The 22,967-nt window shown below is 43.7% G+C and overlaps 2 protein-coding genes across 7 annotated transcripts; one reads left to right on the forward strand and one right to left on the reverse strand.

Annotated features, from left to right (window-relative positions):
- Positions 1–2,982: 2,982 nt before the first annotated feature.
- Positions 2,983–13,445, reverse strand: ss18 (SS18 subunit of BAF chromatin remodeling complex). Of its 6 annotated transcripts, none has more exons than XM_076097765.1 (10): positions 13,277–13,445; positions 12,720–12,796; positions 12,542–12,626; positions 11,272–11,428; positions 9,568–9,792; positions 9,218–9,388; positions 8,823–8,900; positions 7,642–7,764; positions 5,881–6,011; positions 2,983–4,618 (listed from the first exon to the last, which is right to left on the reverse strand). In XM_076097765.1, the coding sequence occupies exons 1-10, from the start codon at positions 13,343–13,345 to the stop codon at positions 4,592–4,594; spliced, it is 1,143 nt and encodes a 380-aa protein (XP_075953880.1). In that variant the 5' UTR covers positions 13,346–13,445; the 3' UTR covers positions 2,983–4,591. The 6 variants fall into 6 exon arrangements, 5 of the variants coding, with proteins under 5 accessions (XP_075953880.1, XP_075953878.1, XP_075953877.1 ...); XM_076097763.1 differs by lacking the exon at positions 8,823–8,900 and adding an exon at positions 5,377–5,439 and having other exon boundaries at positions 13,277–13,443; XR_012956011.1 differs by lacking the exon at positions 8,823–8,900 and having other exon boundaries at positions 5,377–6,011; positions 13,277–13,443.
- Positions 13,446–14,080: 635 nt separating this feature from the next.
- psma8 (proteasome 20S subunit alpha 8) lies at positions 14,081–17,264 on the forward strand. The gene is made up of 7 exons (XM_076097766.1): positions 14,081–14,284; positions 15,130–15,256; positions 15,444–15,568; positions 15,717–15,839; positions 15,965–16,084; positions 16,587–16,649; positions 16,749–17,264. Exons 1-7 carry the CDS (start codon positions 14,183–14,185, stop codon positions 16,842–16,844), a joined length of 756 nt encoding a protein of 251 aa, XP_075953881.1. The 5' UTR covers positions 14,081–14,182; the 3' UTR covers positions 16,845–17,264.
- The last annotated feature ends 5,703 nt before the right edge of the window (positions 17,265–22,967 follow it).

Genomic DNA, 22,967 nt, shown 5'->3' on the forward strand with positions numbered 1-22,967 from the left:
TCCCCCGCTCCGACACGGACGTCAAGTAGCGCTCTACTCATCATCGGAAGCAGCAGGCCTCACAGCCCTCCTTTTCTCTCCCCGGTACCGGCTTTGTGGGAGCATTGCAGGGCAGATGTGTCCAGATGAGCACGTTCTAATTTGCGGGCCCAGGTTAATGCTCCGCCAGAGGCCCCCAAGGATCAATAGCTTTATTTCCCTAAAACGCCGGCGTGGCGAGAACCAGCTCACGGGGCGCTTTTAATACTGCCATAGTTCCAGTGACGACTGGGCCATATTGATTGTGCCCGCGTGGAACTACGTGCGCCTTCTGGGGAAGGATCTATTTGTGTCACCCTGGGCTGGGATGGGGGCTCCGCTGGAGGAGTGGAGAGCTCAGCCAATGGAGGATGCCAAAAACATCAAAACAGCCATGTTTACAGATTACCCAAAGGGAAAGCAAATTACAGCAATTATGCAGGCTGTGGGAATACTGATATCAGCATACCTGCTATTTCACTCAGAGACTACTTTTATGAGGCTAGAACACATACAAAACAGCACACTCAATTTGATTTGATGGCTCAGCCCTCAACAAACGATGGGATTTAAACAAAGCGCCGCACATCAGATGCATGCAAAACGTGTGTCCAGGGGATCACCCCTGTTTGTGTACGTCAGGTCCAAAAAATATTTTCTGTTGTTTTTGAAAACTAGATGTGACAGTTTACACAAATATCTGTTGGGCGAGTATGTATCTGGCAGGGATAACGATGAACATGTAATATTGAACATCGACCATAGTTTTTTTTTTTCTTCCAAACAATGGCAATTAATCATTCTTTGTAAACACTGCAAATTGCTTTACAGAAAACTAATTTGCCCTCGCAGCATTTATCCCCATATATCAGCGCAGAGACGACGTACAGAGTCTTATCCAAATCACAGGCCTTTGTTTGCAGCTGTCGTGACACATTCATGACTGGGGCCATAATAGTCAGATTCCTGTTATATCCCCCGGGGAGAGCAGAGAGGATGGTGTCACATCCAATTACTGCGGCACACTGTAGAGGTAAATCATAACTCGTGCCATGAACTCTGGAATCTGAGGTACACACACACACACCCACGCGCACACACACACACTGCATACGCATAGCGAGACAACAGTTATATCAACATTGATAGAATATTGGAAAACACATTCTGCTGGTAACTTGGAGGTCATGTATGGATTACACAGGAAAATGGGATTGGCTGGAGGCCGTTGGCCGTCTACTCAAAACATAAATTGACGCACATAAGATCTGGGAGCAAGTGAGGCAGACGGCGCTTGCTCGAGATTTTTACAATTATGGATTTGCTCGCCAGCGTGCCGAAATTGAAATTGCAGATGAGGACGACGATGCGCTCCCTTATTGGAGGAATGAGCAACCGGGTTGCCGGGTTCACCCGCACCTTCTCCTCAGCGCCAATGAGATGCTTTTTCTCCCCCCCTGCGGAGTGGAATGACTGCCTTTGTCTTCTTCTGGAGGCCTGGTGGTTTTGGTGAGTTGGAGGCTATCTCAGCGGTGCATAGCCCCGTTTCACCCTGGAGCGGTGCAAAGCTCCTGCCCAATAAAACAGGCTGCGTCCCCAGGGCCTCTCCCTCAAGCCTCCAGTCAGCGCTTGTTTTTGCACCATTTATTTAGTGTGACACATCTCCAATTAAACTGTGGAGGCTGCTGCATTCCCCCCCATAACTACCTCTTATACCTCCCCATAGACTTTCTGTCACACTGAGAGCGTGGGTATGAGGGGGAGAGAGAGAGAGAGAGAGAGAGAGAGAGAGAGAGAGAGAGAGAGAGAGAGAGAGAGAGAGAGAGAGATCAGCTATGATCACAATGTCATTTCCCCCTCAGTGGTTAGGAGCCTCCTCTGAAAGGTGCCCTGAATTATAATTATCAAAATATTGAACAAGATAATCATCCTCTTACATGATGCTGCCACTTCACTATTTGCCGTCTTAGAACATGGATGGAGTAATGATCTCCTGTAAGCTCTCATAACAACTCATTTAGAAGAACACAGCCAAAGCTGGTGCATCTCTGCACTTTGTCACATATGTAGAAAGTCCCACATCTCCACTTCTTAGTCCTGCGTCCATCCATTGAAATTCATGAGTGTTTTAAAAGGAGATCTTTCACAGGAGGGGAAGAGTCTCCTTGCCACCTCTTCATCCTCCCCCAACGGCCCCAGACACAGTCACAGGAGGAGTGACTTTGTCCGACCCCAATACCGTCTGCGAGAGCGCAGCTGAGGGCAGCAGCTGCCAGGGAGGACTGGTGGGGGAGCGCCCAAAACGCCGGCTCTGCCAAGCAAAGGGGACGGGGGGAGCCCCAGTGGCAGCTGGGAAGGGTGGGGCGGCCAGCTGTGGAGCAGCAGGACGGAGGGGTGACTAGGAGATGCCACTAAACCTGAGCAGGGTTTACACAAATGCACAAACAAGTTTTTAAATATATATATATATATATATATATATATATACGTATCGGCACACTCAAAAAGTTGACACTTCTGAAACCTTTTCTGCTCTACATACGCACACACTCATCATCTCCACCAGGGCAACCCACGCAGCCCGTGGCCCTCTTAACTCCCAACACCACTCTCCCATCACGTGCTTCGGCCACACATCTGGTGCGCCATCTGTATCGCTCCCCCCAATGTGACAGGTAGTCCCTCTCCCTCTCTGGAGGGAGCAGAGGGGGTGAGAGAGGGAGGCATGGAGGTAATTTTGGGTGTAAATGTGCTCTGGACCTCTCTGGATGCATCTGGACGGAGCAGACACGCTGCTGAGCGGCGCAGGGTCATTATCAGTCGGTAAGGTGATTACCAGAAAGCGGATGAAGACCAAACAATTATATCGCACGGTCACATTATGACGGCGTACGCCTTGTTTATGCAGTCATTCACAGCCTCCCAGTAAACGGTCAAATGCTATAAATAACACAAGTCATAAAATATATTAAAGATTCTTCCGATTTATTGTAATGTACAGGTATACATTGCCATGACACACATGTGACCACTTGGATGAGGGGTGCAGAACGCCAAATATTAAAAACAGCCATATAAACAATATCGGAGGACGAATGAATTCCTCTTCTTTACGCCGCTGTACATGTGGGATCAATAAAGTATGCACCATAAAAACAAATATCAAGCCAGTGATATAAAAACTGCACAACCGGTCTTTACTGTGAAATCAAGGAATCCATTTGAGAACAGTATTTTCACATCTTATGTTACATATTTGACAGTAACAATCTTTATTATTCACAGACACACACAACACTTTTTTTTGAATGACATCAACTTCGACGTTTTATTCAAAGGGGAAAAGGGGATTCCAGCATCGTCAAGACTAACAAAACAAAAGTCCTAGTCAGAAATATTTATTATACCAAGTTTGATCGTTCCCATTCACCAATTTGCAGTCAACAGACAAGACTGAGGTGCTTGCAGAGAAAAAAAAAAAAAGGCTCCGGAGAGCATTGACTTGCAATTTGCAGTGGCATCTGCTACATATCACCTCATAGGGCACATCTGTCCAAAATAAAAATAAAAAATAGTAAAAAAAAAAGGCCAGTGGCCATTATTCTGTCAAGTTATGTGGTTTAAAAAAAAAAATCTATGCATGAACAAAATTGTATAACTTTTTGTTGTTTTCACAGACTTAAATACACAGCTTTACACAGAATGGGTTTTCAGACATGATCGCATTTATCCTACAAGGAATCTCCATGCATGTCAATTAATGTTGCAATTTTTTTTTTTTTTACACAAATAAATTCATACAGTGCCCATGTCACTGATGTAGCAGATCCAATGGAATCGTTCAAAAGTACAATTCAACACAAAAACAAAACAAAAAAAACAGAATGTGCTGGATGGGATCATCATTAAACAAACAAACAAACAAAAAAACAAAAACAAAAAAACAAAACTTGACACATACACTTCATGAAATAAACGACACAGCTAATAGTACTAGTTTCCAATGTCTTATACAAAGTTAGCGTGATCTAAAAAGCATAAAATATATTTTTACATCATCACATACATCAAGACACGTACCATGGCCTAGCCGGAAGTTCATCTGGTGCATTTTTCATCACCGAGCCCCCCCCCCCCCCCACCCCACATTTCCCTAGTGCTGGCATTATTGCTTCTTATGAACGAGGAGCTGAAGGACAGAGAAACAATGCACCACGGTAGATTAAAACTGTACATTTAAATCATCTCGGATATCCAAAGTTTTTGTTAGCCCGTTTTCACAATCTGCAATGCTAAAGGATAAGGCAGTTCCACTTTTAAGGCATTGCTGCTTTGAGACTTACTGAACCAGAGGGTGAGGGTCAATGTACATGACAAACAGAATACATTTTAGAGGCGAGGATCAGAGCCCAAAGAGAGGGGGAAACGTATCTTGTATTTTTGAGTGTTGCATGTTTTTGTCTGAGACTCTCAGTGAGCTACAACCATCGTTTGAGTCTGCTCGGCATTTGACCAGAGGTCAAAGTTGAGGCAGAGATCAGAGCGGAGCTGTGTGGGTTGCTGTGACTGTCTCTCATTGCTGGTAATTCCCATACTGGCCCTGCAGAGAGAAATGAGACAGAGTCGTGTTACTGAACCTTCTTGAGAAAAAAAAAAAAACGCACAGTAAAAGCTTTTATTCACACAATCACGATAGGGTGCAAACAAACATCTGGGGTTTCGACCACATCATAATGCAAACCGTGACGTATGGCTGCATTAGCTGGTAGTGACCAGCAGGTGGCAGCATGGCCTCACAACTTGAGAGCTCTTAAATTCTAACTTTGTACCTCAGGTTTCAGCAGCAACATGGCTGAGGACACGAGGTATTCCTCGATAAATAGCAGACACTTGTTTCAAGTGCGACAACAGTAGTTGATGCAGTTCTAAACAGGGGTCGAAGTATGCGTTTGGCATTGATGCAAAATACAATGGACACAAATTTTGATAAACAAACTATGATCTGACAGTCTGATATAATTCAAATATATATATATATATATATATATATATGGTGTTATCAGAAGCACAGTAGTCATCCAAACCAGTACAGGGAATTGAAGAGATTAAGGACACAGCCAAAGCACTGAGCTGTTGGCTGTGTCACTGCAGACTAAGCATGCTGTGTTTCTGGACCTCATAACTTACAATTCGACCCCTGGTTATTCAAATAAAATTAAAATTAAAGAAATTAAAGAACGAAAAAGAGAAAGATGGAGGAAAGACAAAAGAGAGACAGAAGAATCATAATAAATGCAAATTAAGGCTAGGTGGCCAAACGTCTAGATTGGACGTCGAGGTCTTGACAGCAACCATTACCTTTGCTTCTTACAGAGCTAGTCAGGGGTTCAAATCCCCGGGTCTTTATTTCCTGATGTGTCCCTGAATATTCAAAGATAAAGATATCAAAGTGTAGCTGTGGTCCCCACATAAGACCACAGGAAATACAAGGGAAACAAATAGATCCCCCTTTTTAAACACTGCAGCAGTCTGCATCACGTTTAAGGAAGCGTCCTCGTAAAGCCCTCATATCTCACTGAATTCCTCATTATCTAACCGTATTTGCCAGGATATACAACTAAGACTTAACTAAACAAGTGAAAGACAATAGTAACACATACACTCTTTTGGGAAGAGCAGATTTAACCCCCCCAATATGATGTGGGCATGCACAACATACTAACTTTTAATATTTACCTTCTAACTTCACTCGTATTGGTGTCACTACATAAAATATACAACTTAGTCTGGCAACTTAGGGACAAACTAAGGCCGATGCATTAACTAGTCGCTGTGACTCTCCGGTGTTGTGGGCATACTCACCTGGTCATAGCCGTAAGGGCGTTGCGGCTGGCCCTGTGGGGGTCCCGGTTGAGGAGGGCGATAGCCCCCGTACTGCTGTCCCTGCCCCTGAGGATAGTTGGGATACTGTCCTGGGGCAGTCTGGGTAGGCCCTACGACAAACGATGAGAACTCAAATTAAAAAAAAATGCTGTTGGGCAGAGTCGACTCGAACTCTCGCTCACACAATTAAAAGAGTTGCCCCACTGCACACGTTTTCTTTTAACGCAGTGCAACGCTTCGGTCTTTTCGATGGAGGTGGGACAGTGGAACTCAGGTTTGGACTCAAGCAAAGGAACCCAGTGTGAAAGCGGCCCGTGTTTTGCTCATTAACTATTTCTGTTTCCCACTTGTTACTCTGAGAACTCCAGGGAATCCCTGTTGGTTCACTATTGCTAATGGGCTGCAATAAAAAAAACAAAAAAAGCTGATGGATGACAAAGACAGGATGGTGGATATGTCCGACCCATTTGTTGAGGCTGCGTCCATGTCTGACTCGGTAATGAATGAAAATGAGTGAGCCGGGTTGGAGCTGGGGCGGTGGTTTCCTAATGCAAGGAGACATCAAGGAGATTCTGTTGGTCTTCATTAGAGGAGCGGGCTTCATTAAAAAAAAAAAAAAAGGAGAGAAAAAATGACTTCCATCAGCCCCCGTACACCGTAGCTATCTATGCAGGTGCTGCGGAGGACCACGCTAAGCTCGACTGTGGCTGAAGTCAAATGAGGCCCACGCAGCATCGTTAGGAGCTCATAATGCCTTCTGCTGTTGAGCATAACCTTGTGAGGGCCGGCGAGAGAAGGCATGCGTGTGTGTGTGTGTGTGTGTGCCAGATGGAGCTCACCTCACAACCTCTGCTTCTCCGCAAGCTCATTACTAACACGAGCTCTGGCTCAGACAGAGGGGTGAGTGATGGAAAGTTCCGGTGAAAAATGGGATGAAGAAGAAAAAACACAAAGACCAGAGAGCTGCAGGAACCGACATACTGACATAGCACGCGGAACATTGTTTTAAAACACACTTTATTTTGGTTAAAACCCAGAGGCCACACGCTCATTGTGAATGCCTTCAAGTTTGAAAATCTAAAAAAGAATACACAATAGGTAAATTAAGTGGTCTAACCAAAGTCTACTAGACTTTTCTCAGTTCAGGTTAATTTCTCCATGAGCTTGCCTTTTCTATCGTGAGCTCCAAAGAGTGGAGACTGCTGAATGTAAAATGATTCAGCCATTTCAAGCAACAACGAAAAAAAAAAAGTTACTCTTCAATAACTAAACTTACACCTACTCTTTAATATGTATGTATACAATTAACATATTGGCTTACTATTCAAAAAAAAAAAAAAAACTAGAGTTCAAAATGTTTGGCTGGCAGTCAACACACACTTTGCCAATGTGTGTACCCATCAGCCAAAGCTGCTCTCCCACTCCCTCAGAACAGTGTGTCATATCAAACTGCAGCACCAGGAGAAATGCTAATGTGGTGCCAGCCACCACTATGCTGATTAAATTTCTCTTCCACCGAGCTCCAATCCCCCAACCGTTCATTAAGGTGGTTCTTTAATTCCTTGCTCTTGATGATGCCTCGACATGCATTTGGCACAGTCGAGGGGCCGCAACCACCGACTCACTCAGGAGGAATTATTAGTCGACAGTTACAAAAAGAAATAAGGGGGGAGCGAAAGAGAGCGGATAGTGCCTCCTGCAGGACAAATGTGTGCCACTGTTGGAGGGAAAGCAACTCACCGTAGCCCTGCTGCTGCGGTGGGTAGCCCTGTTGACCCGGGTACTGCTGTTGAGGAGGGTAGCCCTGCTGCTGGGGGGGGCCTTGCTGGTATGCTTCCTGCTGCTGGCCATACTGGGCGTTACCTTCAAGGGGGCAACAGCAGGCAATGTGAGCAACATGTTCACAGGCAATGTGAGCAACATGTTCACAGGCAATGTGAGCAACATGTTCACAGCTACAACAGCAGAGCAGACAAACAAAGTGTTTGAGCCAGCCATATTTTAAGAAGATTTTGTTGTTTTTGTTTGTGTCAAAATGGCTGGACTGTCTTTACTTCAAGAAAAAGGAAAGCAGTTGTGTTTGGAAAAGGTCAAAAGGAAACCAGCGTAGACAGTAGAGAAGAAAAACAAAACACACACACAACAAATAAGTAATTGTTAATTCGACAAAGAAAGAGAAGGAGCTGTTTATTATGAATCTGTGGTGACTTTTGTCAGTGTGGCTGCTAATGAAATAATACCACCCGTTAACACATAAACATGGAAACATGGCAGTAGATCATATGTTATATTTAGAGGGTAATGCAGTGGTAGCACAGTTCTCAAAAATAACTGTCAATAGTGCTGCTCTTCTGCAAATCAGTGTGCACAAAATCTGTGTATCGCCAAACAATGGCAGTACGCTTCAAGTACTTGCAAGTTGGCAATATGAATACTCTGGTTATTACTATACTCCAAACACGCAAACCAGTGGCAGGCCATGGAGTTATCAAAGGATCCTCTGGCATGTTATTGTGAGTATCTGAAGGATTAACATTGCACTTAAAGACAACTTTGGCCATTAAGACTCACACGAGACTGTCCCTGACCTTTCTTTCACACCAGCAGGTGGAGCATCAGACATGATTGGGGAGGGGGGGGGGGGCATTACAAGACTGGCTAGGTGCTAACTTGTTCATGGACTGCAGCACCTTTTGGAACAGGGTGCACTCGCGCATGTTGGATGTTTCTTCAAAATTAGAGGCCGTATTTGGCCTTTGATAAGAGCCCAAAGTCACTTTGATTTCCCAGAAAATGATGAAGAAACTGAAACATTGGTGTTGTCACAGTCTCTTTGCATCATTTGTGTTTTAACACAACTCCGGGGCTTATTTTCTGTTTCTATTTTTTTTTTTCTCCAAGTGACTGGAGGGTTCTCCTACCTTCTGAGGCTCCCTGTCCTGCGTGACTGTACTGGTCGCCATAGTAGTCTTCCTGCCCTGGGTACTGCTGAGGGGGTCCTACATACACGTACACACAACATACACACAAGTAGATTCAAGGTGTTGTTGGATTGGCTGTGTGAGGGGAAGAGTGGAGAGGATGGATTTCCTTGCCGCTAGTTCTTGTTAGAAAGCTTTTCTTTTGGCCACTCGACTAGTTGTGTAATTGGAGGCTTTAGATTACATGTTTAGTCATCAAGATGTCTGTGAGCTGCAGAAGTGGAAATAGGGGAAATTGAGAAGAACAAGAGTAAGAAATGCAGGAGGGCAGGTTAGGAAGAAGAAAGGCCAACGCTCACAACTTGCACACTTCACAGACACACTGAGGGGTATACCTTGCTGTGGGGGTCTGTAGGGCGGCATTGGCCTCTGGCCCATGACGTGGTTCCCCTGGTTGACCTGGCCCATCATGCCCATTGGAGTCTGTTGTCCTTGGTAGTGCTGCGCACCACCACCAGGAGGCATGTTATACTGCTGAGAGGGAGGCTGCTGGTGCATCATGGGGCCTGCGGCACACCAACAAAGAGTCAACTCTCAAACTGTACTAGGTAGCAAAAACATACCAGCAGGATACGGCTCATCTAATGCAGGTGGATGGTGAAGCACCAATAAGGCCGGTAGGTGATTAGGTATTGGAAATCAATCAACACAACCAAGTGAAAGCTAACAAAATGAGTTGCTTTACCTTGAGTGGGCTGCATGTTCATGTTTGGCCGAGGCCCATAGTTTCCCATGGGCTGGCCCTGGGTCATGTTCATTTGGCTCTGCGCTGGGATGCCCTGGGAAGCAGGGACGGTGTGATTGTAACCACCCATCGAGCCATGGCTGCTGGGGGGCATATTCATAGAGCCACTGGGCATGTTTGGGGGCTGGTTGGGGCCTGGACCGGGACCTTGCATATGATTAGGCCCTGGAAAACGACAACAGACGATTCATGACTTGACTTTAAAAACCACCATCGTATTTAGTACGCAAACGTGTGTAATTTCCATCACATTGTGATATATGTTGGAAATCAATCTATTCTTTCATTTTTGTCCCTCGCAGATACCTTAGATTTTTAATATATACGATTAGAAAATAAATCATTGTATTTTTGTTTTAACATTTACTTTAAAAATCTTGGCATTGGCAGTTTTTTTAAAATATATTATCAGTTGCTAAAACTTCACCCAACACTCATTTTTACTGAATAAAGCTTGAACTCATCATTATGTAACTCAATGGAACCTCTGATGACGTTAGCCGTTAGCTTCGTTATTTAGCCGCTGTTAGCTGCTAAAAGCTGAACTGCTCTCCTCCTGCCAATTTCAACACAGATGTGTTGTTCACAATGTAGCATTATCAGAGAACAATAGGTTGGATGAGAGTGTTTGACCACAGGTGTGCAGTACTATGTGCAGTACCGATCAGGCAGGTTGTAGGGATGAGGTAGCGAGCGACACGTGTTGTTATTGTTGTTCCTGTGTAGAGTAAATAAGCTGATCCAAATTGTAAGCAACTATAATTTATCACCTGCACCTCTGTCCAACCAGTCCATTTGAGTTTGCATCTTCTTTTCATTCCTCGCTTGCAATATTTAAAGCTGATCGATCCACAAAAAGCAACTGAATCTTACATATTTAGATGTAGAAAGATTTCTATCGCTTAACGATTTACCATGTGTCACACATTATATAAAAAATGCCACTGACTTCACGACACGTCCAACAGCATGGCAAAAGAAAAATGAGCAGATCAGAGCAACAAGGTTCCCATTTGTTCAATGAAGAATGGGAAGTTGCGAGGGAAGACAACCTCCAGGAGGGCAACTCTTTCGTGATGCTACAAAGGCATTTCAAACTGAAAGCCGGTGCCTACACTTAAGTCATCTAAAGAGTAAAAGTAATACCATTATATTGTTATAAATGTATATTGACTGTTGTAAGCTGTCAATGGATATTCAGGAAACATCACAGCACAGCTTAAGTGAACACTACCAGTTAAAAAACGACCCTACATGCAACATGTTCTGGTTTCTAATAAGGTCCTAGACGCTTACCCTTCACAATGTACAATGCTTGCGTGGTACAGCAATCACTGCCTCTTTAATGTTTTTTTAACATAATAAAAAAATATATAAATTTGCCAAAAAAACAACAAAACACACACACTGAAACAAATCATGATGTTTAAGGAGGAGGGGATAACCACGACTAAACGAAGGTCAAGTCCAAGACCACCAATGCAGGCGAATGTGTGACATCATCCTTCAGCAGTGCGACCGCCCTCACAGTTCTGTGGTGTTGCTAGGCAACCCAAGTGAGACAGGGACTGAGAGAAGAAGAAGGGGAAAGAAAAATAGAGAGAAAGACGAGTGAGGGAAGGTGGGGGGGGGGGGGTCACTTACCAGGCATCTGTCCATTCATCTGGTTCTGCATGTGTGGGGCTGGAGGGCCACCGCTGACCATACCCTCAGACGGCATGTTGTGACCGTGAGGAGGCTGAGGGGGGGGTCCACTTTGGCTCATCCCACCAGGTCCCATGGGCATGTTTTGAGTGGGCGGCTGCAGGCGCACAACACAGACACAAAAACACACATCAGCTCGCTAGAAACACATCTGAGCCGGAGCCGCTTTAAAAAAAGAAAGAGAAAACTGATGAAAAGAGAAGCGGATAAAAGCCAAGATCTCTGTAGAAAATATTACAATACAGTAGAACGGCTGTAGCTCCATTAATCAAGGAAGCCAGACGTTTTTAAAAGATAGTGGATTCAAAAAGGGACAATAAATACGCATGCAGTACAATACATAGTCACACAAACACTGAATTAACTGCTCTCAATGAAGTCATAACCAGGGCTCATCAATGACTAGAAAAGCATTAAACACAGACCATTATTATCTAATTAATAGTAAATCAATCCGATACACTGCAGCTTTAAATATGATGTACGACTACACTTTTTATACTTCCTATGGTGAACTTTTGCACATCCCCTGCACAATATTTAGCACATTTCAGCACAAAACTACTACTTCTAAAACTGTTCAGCTCTTTCATTTTAAAATACTTATATTGTGCATATTCTTCGTAGTATATTTTTTCACATTATTGTACTTCTTTATCTATATTTCTTGACTTTTGTAGTACTTGCTTTTTAAAAATATTTCTCACTAAGTTAATTGTTATGCACCAATACACCAAACCAAATTCATTGCATGTTAATATACTTCGATTCTGATTCTTCCAAAATGAATGAGCTTTCAAGCAAACCCAGTATAGAACAAGTTTAAACTGGCTGTGCATCCATAAATAACATCTACAATAGGTCAACAGGTCACACTGATACTTAGAGGAGCACACACCTTTCAACCTCTAGTTTGACTGGATTTGACATTAAATAAGAAAAAAACATTACATCATACATTTAAACTTAAACTGTTTGTTAGTGTAACTAGCTCTTGTTCATTGGTAAATGCAATATTGCATTGAACTCTTTGATCAGAATCCTGACTTTATAAAAGTTTTCTTTGAGTATTGTTTATGTGATTTACCTGAACTAATACCAAAAAGACTTATTTTGGACATGAGCAGAAACATTACCTCGTGATGCAGAGAGGTCACACTGTTAAACACAATTCTGTCACTCATAACAATCAGCAAGGACCAATACTCACAGCAGGGAGGAGAGACTGCATGTTCTGATTGGAGTCTGCTATCGTGGCCAGGTACACTAAATTTCTGTGCAACATCTGTTGATACCTGCGCAGGTGGAGAGTCGTCAAGACAGGGTTTGAGTTAATGTGCACTTAAAATGACTAACGTGCATACAAGAGAGGGGGGTTCATAACTTACTGTGAACATTCTGCTGTTTTGCCTTTACTTTGGAAGTCCATTATACACTGGATCAGCTGGTTGTTTTCGTCAAGTAACTGCAACAGCAAATGCAGAGATTTATGTCACGTGTTTATGTTATGTGTGATAACACACCGTTTACAATTAGTGACACGGAGTAATGTCGTATGGCTACCCCTTTGATTTGTGGGGGTTATTCTGCCGCAATTTGAAAACAACGTGGAGGATGGAGGACGTTTAGTGACACGAGTCTGCGATTCTTGCTAACAAAAGACGCGTCTCGCTAGCTAACGTTAGCTGTCCCACGCTAACAAAACGGCAGGCCCTCATTCATTAGAAATATAATTATGCGATAGGCCGGTACATCGACCTAAGACTCGTTCACGCGTGGCGTCGTGACTCCAGAGAGGTTCATATCCGCCGCGCTTTGACCCTGCAAAACTGTTCCCGATCTATTCCCAGTCGGACTTGGACGCGCACCGCTACACAGATTAGCCCCGCCGCTAGCACCGTCTGATGCCGTTGCCTCCATTCTGAGACGCGCCAACATGATTTACCTTTTGTATTCCAGCGGGTGTTATATCACCCTTCCCGCGCTGCCTGTGAGGTGCAAACGCCACCGACATGGTGATACTCTATGCAATTAAAGTGGACGAGAGCATAAAAGTCCAAAGTAGCGAACACACTTCTCACATCGGTTGAACTCAGATCAAGCAGTTTAGAATAGGATTCAATTTCGTAATGCAGTGGTCCGTTTTAGGGGGGGGCCGTACAGCACATTTGAAAACATAGTAGAAATTTTTGATTTTTAAATCACACGGGGACACCTGGTGTTAAAATAAAAGTTTCATGTATTATAATATTTCAACATATTTACTTATATAATTGATAGCCACAATAGATTGGCTTAATTGAATCACGATTTCACCTATTTCTTTCATATAGTGGAACAGTCTAGATCTGGTCCTCAAGGCCACGGGAAATGGAATGCTCTAAACTAAAGAAAGGGGAAACACAGTCAGATCTTTAATCTATTTCTAGAAAATAGTAGTAATAATACCGTCTATGCTGCACTTGTGCAGTAATAGCTGATACACATGTATATTAGTCCTCGTTGTATGTGTTTAGTTCACCCACATTTAACTCTCATTCCACATTGGCTCAGTCTTGAAGTTGACAAAGTCAATGAAAACTTAGAAATGCTCGTATTGTAACTTTGAAATATAAAAACTATTGGTACGAAGAGCAAATCAAATAGCGAGGATTCTAATCAAATGTTAATTACACATTTCCTCTAGCGAACGTATGAACCCTAGTAATGGTATCGCCCGAGTTCAGAGGGCATGCGCATGCGCTGTTTTCAACACAGGGCAGCCAGCTTCACAGATTGCTAACTAGCTGAATCATTTGGTGCTAGTCTCCCTTTTTTCTTGCGATTGTATCGTCATTTGTCCGGCAGTGCAATGGCGGCAAGATACGACAGAGCTATCACTGTCTTTTCTCCCGATGGTCATCTCTTCCAAGTGGAGTATGCACAAGAAGCTGTAAAGAAAGGCTCCACAGCGGTAAGTCCTGAAATGAAACTAGTGCTTAAGCTAATGTTAGCACACGTCAGTTAGCCAACCAGCTAAGCTAGCGACTAGCATACCCTCTTAGTACTCTTCTATTTAGCTTTGTTGTATCACACAATCTGTTGCACTTAAGTGTTGTCATTTTCAACGACCCCGCTGGTGTGCTAATCTGTAGCCAATGAAAGAACTATAACAGCTAAGCTCACGTAAAATACTGAAGACGAAAGACTCACTAGCAAGCATGTTGTTGCTGTGTCACTCTCTCAATAGTTTCAGTTTCAATGAGATATCAACTCAAGCTAGCTCACTCAAACAATATTTGATTAATACACTGTCTGCGAAGTCATACTTTGCTAAACAATAGTATGGTGGTAGTTCGTGTAACTTTGTAGCTTGTAAAGGGACTTCTGGCAGAATTACATTGAACGATAACTGTCTGATTGTAATCCGTCCATCGAAACCTGTTATTTATAAGTTAACCCTTAAAACCCCTTAAATGTTTAGAAGAGCTTTTATCTAAAGAGTAATTGTTAGAGTAGTCTGATTAACGGCAAGCCAATTTTGTTGAATAGACCTTAATAGAAGATCTGACCGTAATAAAAGTGTTGGATGGGCTTGTAAACCATCAAAATACCGTCTTTTTAACATTCAGCCTGAAGTCCTCAATTGAAAGGTGTCCCTATCCTAATTGTAACAGACCCCCAGTTTGTTAGATCAGTTTTTCGATTCTTGATATTTGCTCATTGCTATTCAATACGTCATATCAACAATTGCCACTGGGAGTGAAATGTTCTGTGATGCCAAAGTTCAGAAATTCATTTTGTTTTCCTTCTTTGCAGGTGGGAATCAGAGGTAAAGACATTGTTGTCCTTGGGGTTGAGAAGAAATCTGTGGCAAAGTTGCAGGAGGAAAGGACCGTCCGCAAGATATGTGCCCTGGACGAGCACGTCTGCATGGCATTTGCAGGTACCTCAAACAACAAAACCTTTTACCAGTAACTGAATAATACATTTATCATGAAACATGGCAGAGTGGAGTAATGGACTAAGAAAAGGTGTTACAACCACTACATCATAACAGATATCTATTTAGCACTAGTCTTTGACCTTTTATGTTTGTATAGCCATTTAACATCTTTCCATTTTTTTTAAAGGTCTGACGGCAGATGCCCGTATTGTGATCAACAGAGCTCGGGTGGAGTGCCAGAGCCACAGGCTAACTGTTGAGGACCCAGTCACAGTGGAATACATCACACGCTACATAGCTACACTGAAACAGGTGCCCAACCTTCTAACCCATGATTTATTGTTTACTATTCAAGAACATAGTTTTAGTTGCCGTGCTCTAATAGAACTGGCTTATTTATGTAAAGGTTTCTAAGAATGGCCAGTCACACCTGTCTGTACATTGGTCCTATTATTTGCAGCGCTACACTCAAAGCAATGGGCGCAGGCCATTCGGCATCTCCGCGTTAATTGTCGGCTTCGACGACGATGGAACTCCCAGGCTGTATCAGACGGACCCTTCAGGAACCTACCATGCCTGGAAGGTCAGCGAGTCCGCCCTCTGTACATTACTCTGTTTTCTTGTTGCACTTGTACGACAAGTACCACGTCTGTATGAATTTGATTAATAACACATTTTTGTCTAATTGTTGGGGTCGGAAAAAAACAGGCAAATGCAATCGGCCGTAGCGCAAAAACCGTGAGAGAGTTCCTGGAGAAGAATTACACGGATGACGCCATTGCTGGGGACAACGAAACGATCAAGTTGGCTATCAAAGCTTTGCTTGAGGTAAAGTCAAATTTAGCCTTTGAATTTGCACACTTTGTATAAAGTAGAAAGATCTTTTTCGATTACAAATACTGTGAAATGCGAAAGAAGAGAAATTGTCCCGTCAAAAGTATTTCCATCTACCCCGGCACGAATATAATACTTTCCTCGTGACTTTATCAAAGAGCAACAACTGCTTCCAGATGTAAACCAGGAAGTGATCTGCCATAGTTGTTAGGTTTTCATGCATGACATTGCTTGGTTGGTTGCTTGTGCTCGGCTGGACCTGCAGACCAAAGAAGGAGAAAATTAAGCGAATAAAAGCACAGTCATTTTGCCCTGTATATGTGTTGTTGCATTCTGTGGTGTTTTTATTTGAGTTGCAGTATTCAATGACTTGTTTTCTGTATTTATATTTCCATTTAAATACCCTAAAACTGTGTTTCCTAACCTCAACATGAACATGTGTTAGAGGCTGCAGAAGTTAATATACGCTGATTCGCTGGGATTTGTTTCCTCACAGGTTGTCCAGTCAGGAGGGAAAAATATCGAACTTGCTGTTATCAGACGGAATCAGCCATTGAAGGTGAGTCACTGCATATTATATCTGGCATTTGTTGATTTTTTTATTTATTTTACTTTTTTATGAAATGGCTAATAATTGCTTTTCTTTGCTACTTTTCAGATTTTGGAATCCAAGGAAATCGAGACCCTGGTGGCGGAGATTGAGAAGGAAAAGGAGGAAGAGGCAGAGAAGAAGAAGCAGAAAAAATCCACTTGAAGCAGTTAACCAAGAGTTTTTTTTTTTTTTTCATTATTACACTTTGATGCCAATAGCATATTTGGGTTGCAAATACTAGTAAGTTTCAAAGGGTTTTCTTCTTGCATTCATTTCATTGTGAAAACCTAAATCCTAACTTGAGATCCGTTGATGTTGTTCAAATGTTTTGCATTTGTTTCCGAGTGACACTGTGCCACCCGCAAAGAATATCCAGTTCCTATACTTCCATCTGTTGAGTTAACTGATGTTTAAAAGCACATGCATAGATATCAAGCTAGGATTTAGATCTTAAACTACGCTTACAAGATGTTTTTATATCGTACACCAAACAGCGCTGAGAAACCTGAAATAGCAAACCCGGTTGTAACATTCAGAAACCTAATGAAACTAAATGCTCAATAAAAGCGGACTTGTTTGTAACATGTTTTTACGTCATTTGTTATCAAACGGTCTGTATTAGCAGATGGCTTCACTAGATGGTGTCTGTGTATACGAGTGAGTACTATTGTCTTAACTAGTGGTGCCCTGATCGGTTTCTTTAAGAGGAGACTATAGGGACTTGGAAAAAAAAAAACAGCAGAGGAATGAGTTTCCCCTCTTCATCGATTATCCGACTGCAAAGCAAGTACTGCGATAAAGAGAACTACAGTTTAAAACCCCACTAGCGGCAGTATGCTGTGTGGCTGTAAAGAGCTGTTTTCATCTATCAGCGTTCTGTCGCACAGACCTGGAATTGGGGAGGGGAAGAAGAGGTAGCTCGGACTGCTTAATAAAGTGTTCACCTCTCCCTCAGTCATTTAAAACAAATTAGTGAGGAGCGAATGAAGTGTCTAATGGTGGCCCAATGAGACCCCCTTTTGCCTCTCTTTTTTTTTTTTTTTCACCCTAAATTCGCTTATCAAGCAACCGCTGCTCTGAATTCTCAACGACACAATTATGGCCGGCGGTGTGGTAGGGCTGCTTAATGGGATCCTGGCCTCAGACCCCAGTGGGAACTTTCAGTGACTTTAATCTGGAGCCCTTTGAAAAGTTGTACCGTGCTGTGCTGAAGAGCCCCGGGGGTTCCCTCTGACTCTCACCAAAGACATAATGGTGAATGGTAAAGTCCTTCATTTAGAGTCATCTCCCCAAGCCAGGATTTCCTGAGTGGGTGCCCTGGCTGCCTCAACTAGAGCAATTGCACTTTGTCTGCAATTTGTCTTGTTTGTGAGTCTTAAAGGTTGGTGTTTTTATGGGTGATGTCAGAGGATCAATTAAGCCTCTGATATTACTTCCCATACGTAATGTCATTACATTCTCACAGGGGTTTGTATGACTCACTCAGCCATTTTCATCCATACGCTAATTGGCCCCACACTAATGCATTTCAGGTACACAAAGAAATTCGATGTTTACTGTGCTGTCACAGCCACCGGTTTGTTGACGCGCAGGTGCTGAATCCAGCAGATGACAAAAACAAGCCATAGGTAAACTTTATTAAAGTTAACTCTGGGTAATCCTCTAGCCACAGAGGTTATCTGATCCATCTTGTCAATGGAGCAAGAGCAGCTTATTTTGTGCTGCTGCTAAGACTCCTCGTCTTTTCAACTGCTTCTGGGAAGAGTTTTCTTTCTTTCTTTTTTTTTCTTTTTTTTTTTGCCGGCATTGTTGTTGCCCATAATCAGCGCTACTGCGCCTCAGGACAAAGTCCATCTCTCTCATCGCTGGCTGCTGCTCATCATTAATGCAGAAAATAATGGCTTCACCAGAGGTCATCGACGGAGGAACGAGGCCCGAGGACATGTACTCTCCGAGCAAGAATGAGCAGTGCTGCGGGCTGTCGACTGAGTGCATTGTTTGTATGCACACACACACACACACACACAGAAACCCAGCTTACACGTACCAAACAGTATTAATGTGAGCACACAACAGATTTCTTCTTCTTTTTTTTTTAAACTGTGCCCACATCTCCTTTTCTCTTGATCTGTCATGCACATACACTTTAGGCGAAGAGTGTTCTCATGTTGTAGTTAATATAGAACATACACCGGGGGAAAAAAACCATTGCATCTGATTGTGCTGTTTGGATGCATCCAACACCAATAGTGTGTCCCTCTCATAACAAAACCCACTGCTCTTCTCTCTCCAGCTCATTTCCAAGTCACAGGCACATTTCACTTTGAGGATCTCCATTTTTGTCATTCTAATGTGCCACCCTGTGGCCGTATTTCAGAGCGTGCCCCTCTTGGGACGTTTAAAATTTGTCAGTGCCGAATGTCCTCAGGTCCAAAATAAGGCAACTGCTTCAACGGTACAGAAGCATTCGACGTTAGGGTCCCCTGTGGAACTCAGGTCGCATTAGACTGCTGCGGAATTACCCGAGGTGGTTGTTGCCTTCCACCAGCAGAGCGCAGTGTTGCATAAAAGCAGCCTTCCTATCATATCGCTTACACTTTCATCCCACTTTTTTGGGCCTCCAGATTGACAGTGTGACTCCTCCAGCTAACAGCGAGCAGAATTTACGGGGCCGCTGACTTGTTTTTTTTGGTGTTTTGTCTCTGCGCTCTGACACGCAGCCACAAAAGCTCTCAGAACAATTGAATCCATCGAGGGAGAGTTGTTTTGCTTAAAACAAAATTGTCAGATGAAAAAAAGCAACATGGCTCGTGACCTGGAGCGATGGCCAAGCTGTCAAAGTGTGTTGGGTCATAAAAGGCTACGGCTCTCAACACTGTCCCTTTTCTGCTTGTCACATGTCGACAGCTCCACGCATACACTATTTGTGTATTAGCAGGATTGGCCCGCCTCCTCTTCTTATGCCCTTTGGGGCTCTGCTGCAGTATGAGAATAAGGTCTGGGCATATTGGTGTGCTGGCTTACATATCCATAAGCCATCAGAAATATGTTCTCTTTTAATGGTCTGTTTCAACTCTTAGCTCCAGGGATATATTTTTGAATATCATTCTATTATCTCATATCACACATCTCATCTTCTCTGTCCTCAAATCTCTTTCCTCTCTCTCTCTCTCTTCCTCCTCTCTCTCCCTCGCACAACACACAGCACATTTTGATTTCCTACTGTTTTCTTTTTCTTGAACACACCCTCCCCTCTTATCATCATCACACAGAGCAACGTATACAGTTGAGTAACAGATACCACCGGCAGCTTCAGTTTTTTTTTTTTTGTGTCCAGTGAAAAGGTGCTGGAATACTAACAGTTTGTGCGAAGAGACTAAAGGCATGGTTTTGAGTTACCCCTCAAGAGTCACCTGTCAGGGAGTTGTGTCTCGCGGAAGAATACGAGTGCATCCTCCCCTAATTGAAAGTAGACACCACTGGGCCAGAAGGAGAGGACGAGAAACCGAGAGAACAGGAGAGACGAGGGAGAAGGCAAAATGAGACGGAGAGGCAAATAAAAAGGGAGCAGACAGAGCAAAAATAAACAATTCCCAGGATGCTGCGGGCCAAAAGCAAATGGCCCCGGGGCTCCGGGGCCTCTCAGGGCCGTGGCAGAAGCCAGTCACACACATCACATAGCATTACACGGGATGGGGTTACAGGAAAATGTCAGCCGACGCATAAGGAGGAACCATCAGCCCATAGGATAATTCGATTGCCTGAGGGAGGTGCAATCTTGCATTCCCACGATTCCTCTCTTTCCACCCACGCCCTCTTTTCATTGTATTTTTGAATCCAATTTTTCCTTTTCAGTTATTTAATGTTTTTCAATTCTGTTGTTTGCTCTGGTAGTCGTATATTTACGAATCTACTTGTAAGTGGGGGCTATACTGGGCTCATGCAGTGGGTTCTGTGTGTCTGTGTGTGTGTGTGTGTGTGTGTGTGTGTGCAGCCTTCTCTGTTGTCCCCATGGGAATGTTATGGGCCATTGGCTTGTAGCTTGGCCTCTGATATCTTGATTTACAACCTGATCTTTGTCACACACACACACACATGTCCTCCTCCACTCTCACAGTGTCTCACTGGTCATGGAACCAATCAGGTCCCTCCCAGTCTTGCTCCTGTGCCAGATGTGATCAAGACGCAACAATGATGAAGAAATATGAAATGAGTCACCGCACGGCGCGCATCCAAAAGCAGATGTTTGTATTATCTTTGTGACACAAAATGTTGTTCTACCAATGCAGCTCAGGGCACGGAGTCGTGCAGCTGCAGTAAATGCGGCGTGCATCGGATGAAGACAGAGGGACGGACGGAGCAAAGAAAAAAGAGACGGCGAGAGAGTTCAGCGCAGATATGTGAGTGCGTCTGACAGAGAGGACAGCCCTGCAGGCAGGTCCCAGCCCTTCAGCGCCGAAAATGACACATGACTGCTTTGACTTTTGTCATCCCCTGTCTCCCTCCCCACCCCCCCTGAACCCAAGCCTCCAACAAACACCGAGGCTAGCATAGATACACACACACACACACACAGTCACACACTGTATACTGCTTAGATTACATTATCTTTATCCCCGGGACATGAGCCCTCCTTGTTGGATGACATTTGGGCTTGTGCAGCACTAAGGTTACCTTTCTTTGCCCCTGAGTCAAAGATGCCTGTCTGCAGCATGCATTTGAAATGAAGGATGGGGGAAAAAATCTGATGAGAAAGATTTCCAAAAGCACTTTGATCAGAGGCATCAACAGTCACGCACAAACTTGTTAAGCAGTATGTAAATTTGGGCTGATACTGAATAAAGTTGCCAGAATGGCATGAATCCATTGTGCTGCGATGATCAAAATAAAAGAGGGCTTCTAATGCTGGAGGGCAAGAAAGTCACAGACATGAAGGTTTTTTTTTTTCCCCTTCCTCTTTTTTTCTTTTTTCTACAAAGGGGCTGATGGGATGCAGAGGAGAGAAAGAGGGGAGGGAAATGAAAGATAGGGGAAAGCCTGGAAGGATCTCAATCTAAATTAGCTGAGTAGAAGGAAGACTGTGCTGAGTGAGACATATAATTAAAACCAAAGTGATGAAAACATCAGTACACATTCAGTCACTGAGCCAGATGAATTTCTGAAATCGCTACCGAGATGATCCGAAGGTGCTTCAAAGCTAAAGGTAAATCTAGCCTATTGTTAAAGCACACCAATCTCCCCATTTCCTCTTTACTGAGCTTCCTCTCTCAATCTCTCTTCATCCGCCACCTCTCTCTCTCTGTTTCTTTATCCCTTCCTCGTTTGTTTTCTTCTCTCTGTCTGACACCCCGAGATGAATAGATGCTGTCACTGAGACTCTTGTAGCCTGTCAGCTTTTAAACAAACAGTTAGCAAAAGGATCACTTTCCCAGGAAAGCTCCCAGTTCTGAGGTGAGGTCATAGGCGGCGGCTTGTTATGTCCTGTCCGAACAAGAAGACCGACCCCGACTGTAGACAGGAATATGACCCCACACACCTGACAGTGTCACGCCTCATCATACCGTACTATACGTCCTGCATGTTGTCCTCTACGCTAAAAAATTGTATTAATTCTGGCAGGCCGCGTTTGTAACCAAATGTCTCTGGCAGTTGGAGGGTGAAGCATTCTGACTGAGGACCCTTTCCCTCCCTCCAGTGTATTGTACCTCCAGTAAATCTGTCCTCCCTACAGCCAACGTCCCTGCGCCTAAAAGGCCCCCTCAACAAAACAAGCCTGACTTTTGTGAGAGAAAAAAATATAAAAAACAATCAGCCCCCTCAGGTGTGTTCCCTCTCGCTCTTCCTCTCTGCACCTGCACTGGGTCTCTCAAGTCCTCCATGCGTCTCTCTCTCTCTCTCTCTCTCTCTCTCTCTCTCTCTCCACACAATGGAGACGGCGCGTAGCCTCCGGCGCCTCTCTCCAGCTGAGAGCCACCTCTCTCCAGAGGACAGGAGAGGAAAACTGCCAGCACTAACAACTGATCCTGGGCAGATAAAGGAGCAGATAGCGCGCGGGGAGAGTGCCTTGGACAAACCTCGCTGTGGTCTTCAGTGCTGCTTCTTTCAGCTCTGAGACAATGGCGATAACAACTGTTGGGAGGGAAAAACACCACTTTTGATGGTTATGATGATGATGAGAAGGAGGAGGAGGAGGAGGGTTGAAAGCAACCAGTCATATTGTTTTTGAGTCATATTTTTTCTTTTTTTAAAGAAAATATTTAATGTAATTTCTCCACTATGTGTTTT

The sequence above is a fragment of the Anarhichas minor genome, unplaced genomic scaffold (assembly GCF_050575085.1).
Source record: "Anarhichas minor isolate MPS153535 unplaced genomic scaffold, ASM5057508v1 ptg000024l, whole genome shotgun sequence".
Taxonomy (NCBI): Eukaryota; Metazoa; Chordata; class Actinopteri; order Perciformes; family Anarhichadidae; genus Anarhichas; species Anarhichas minor.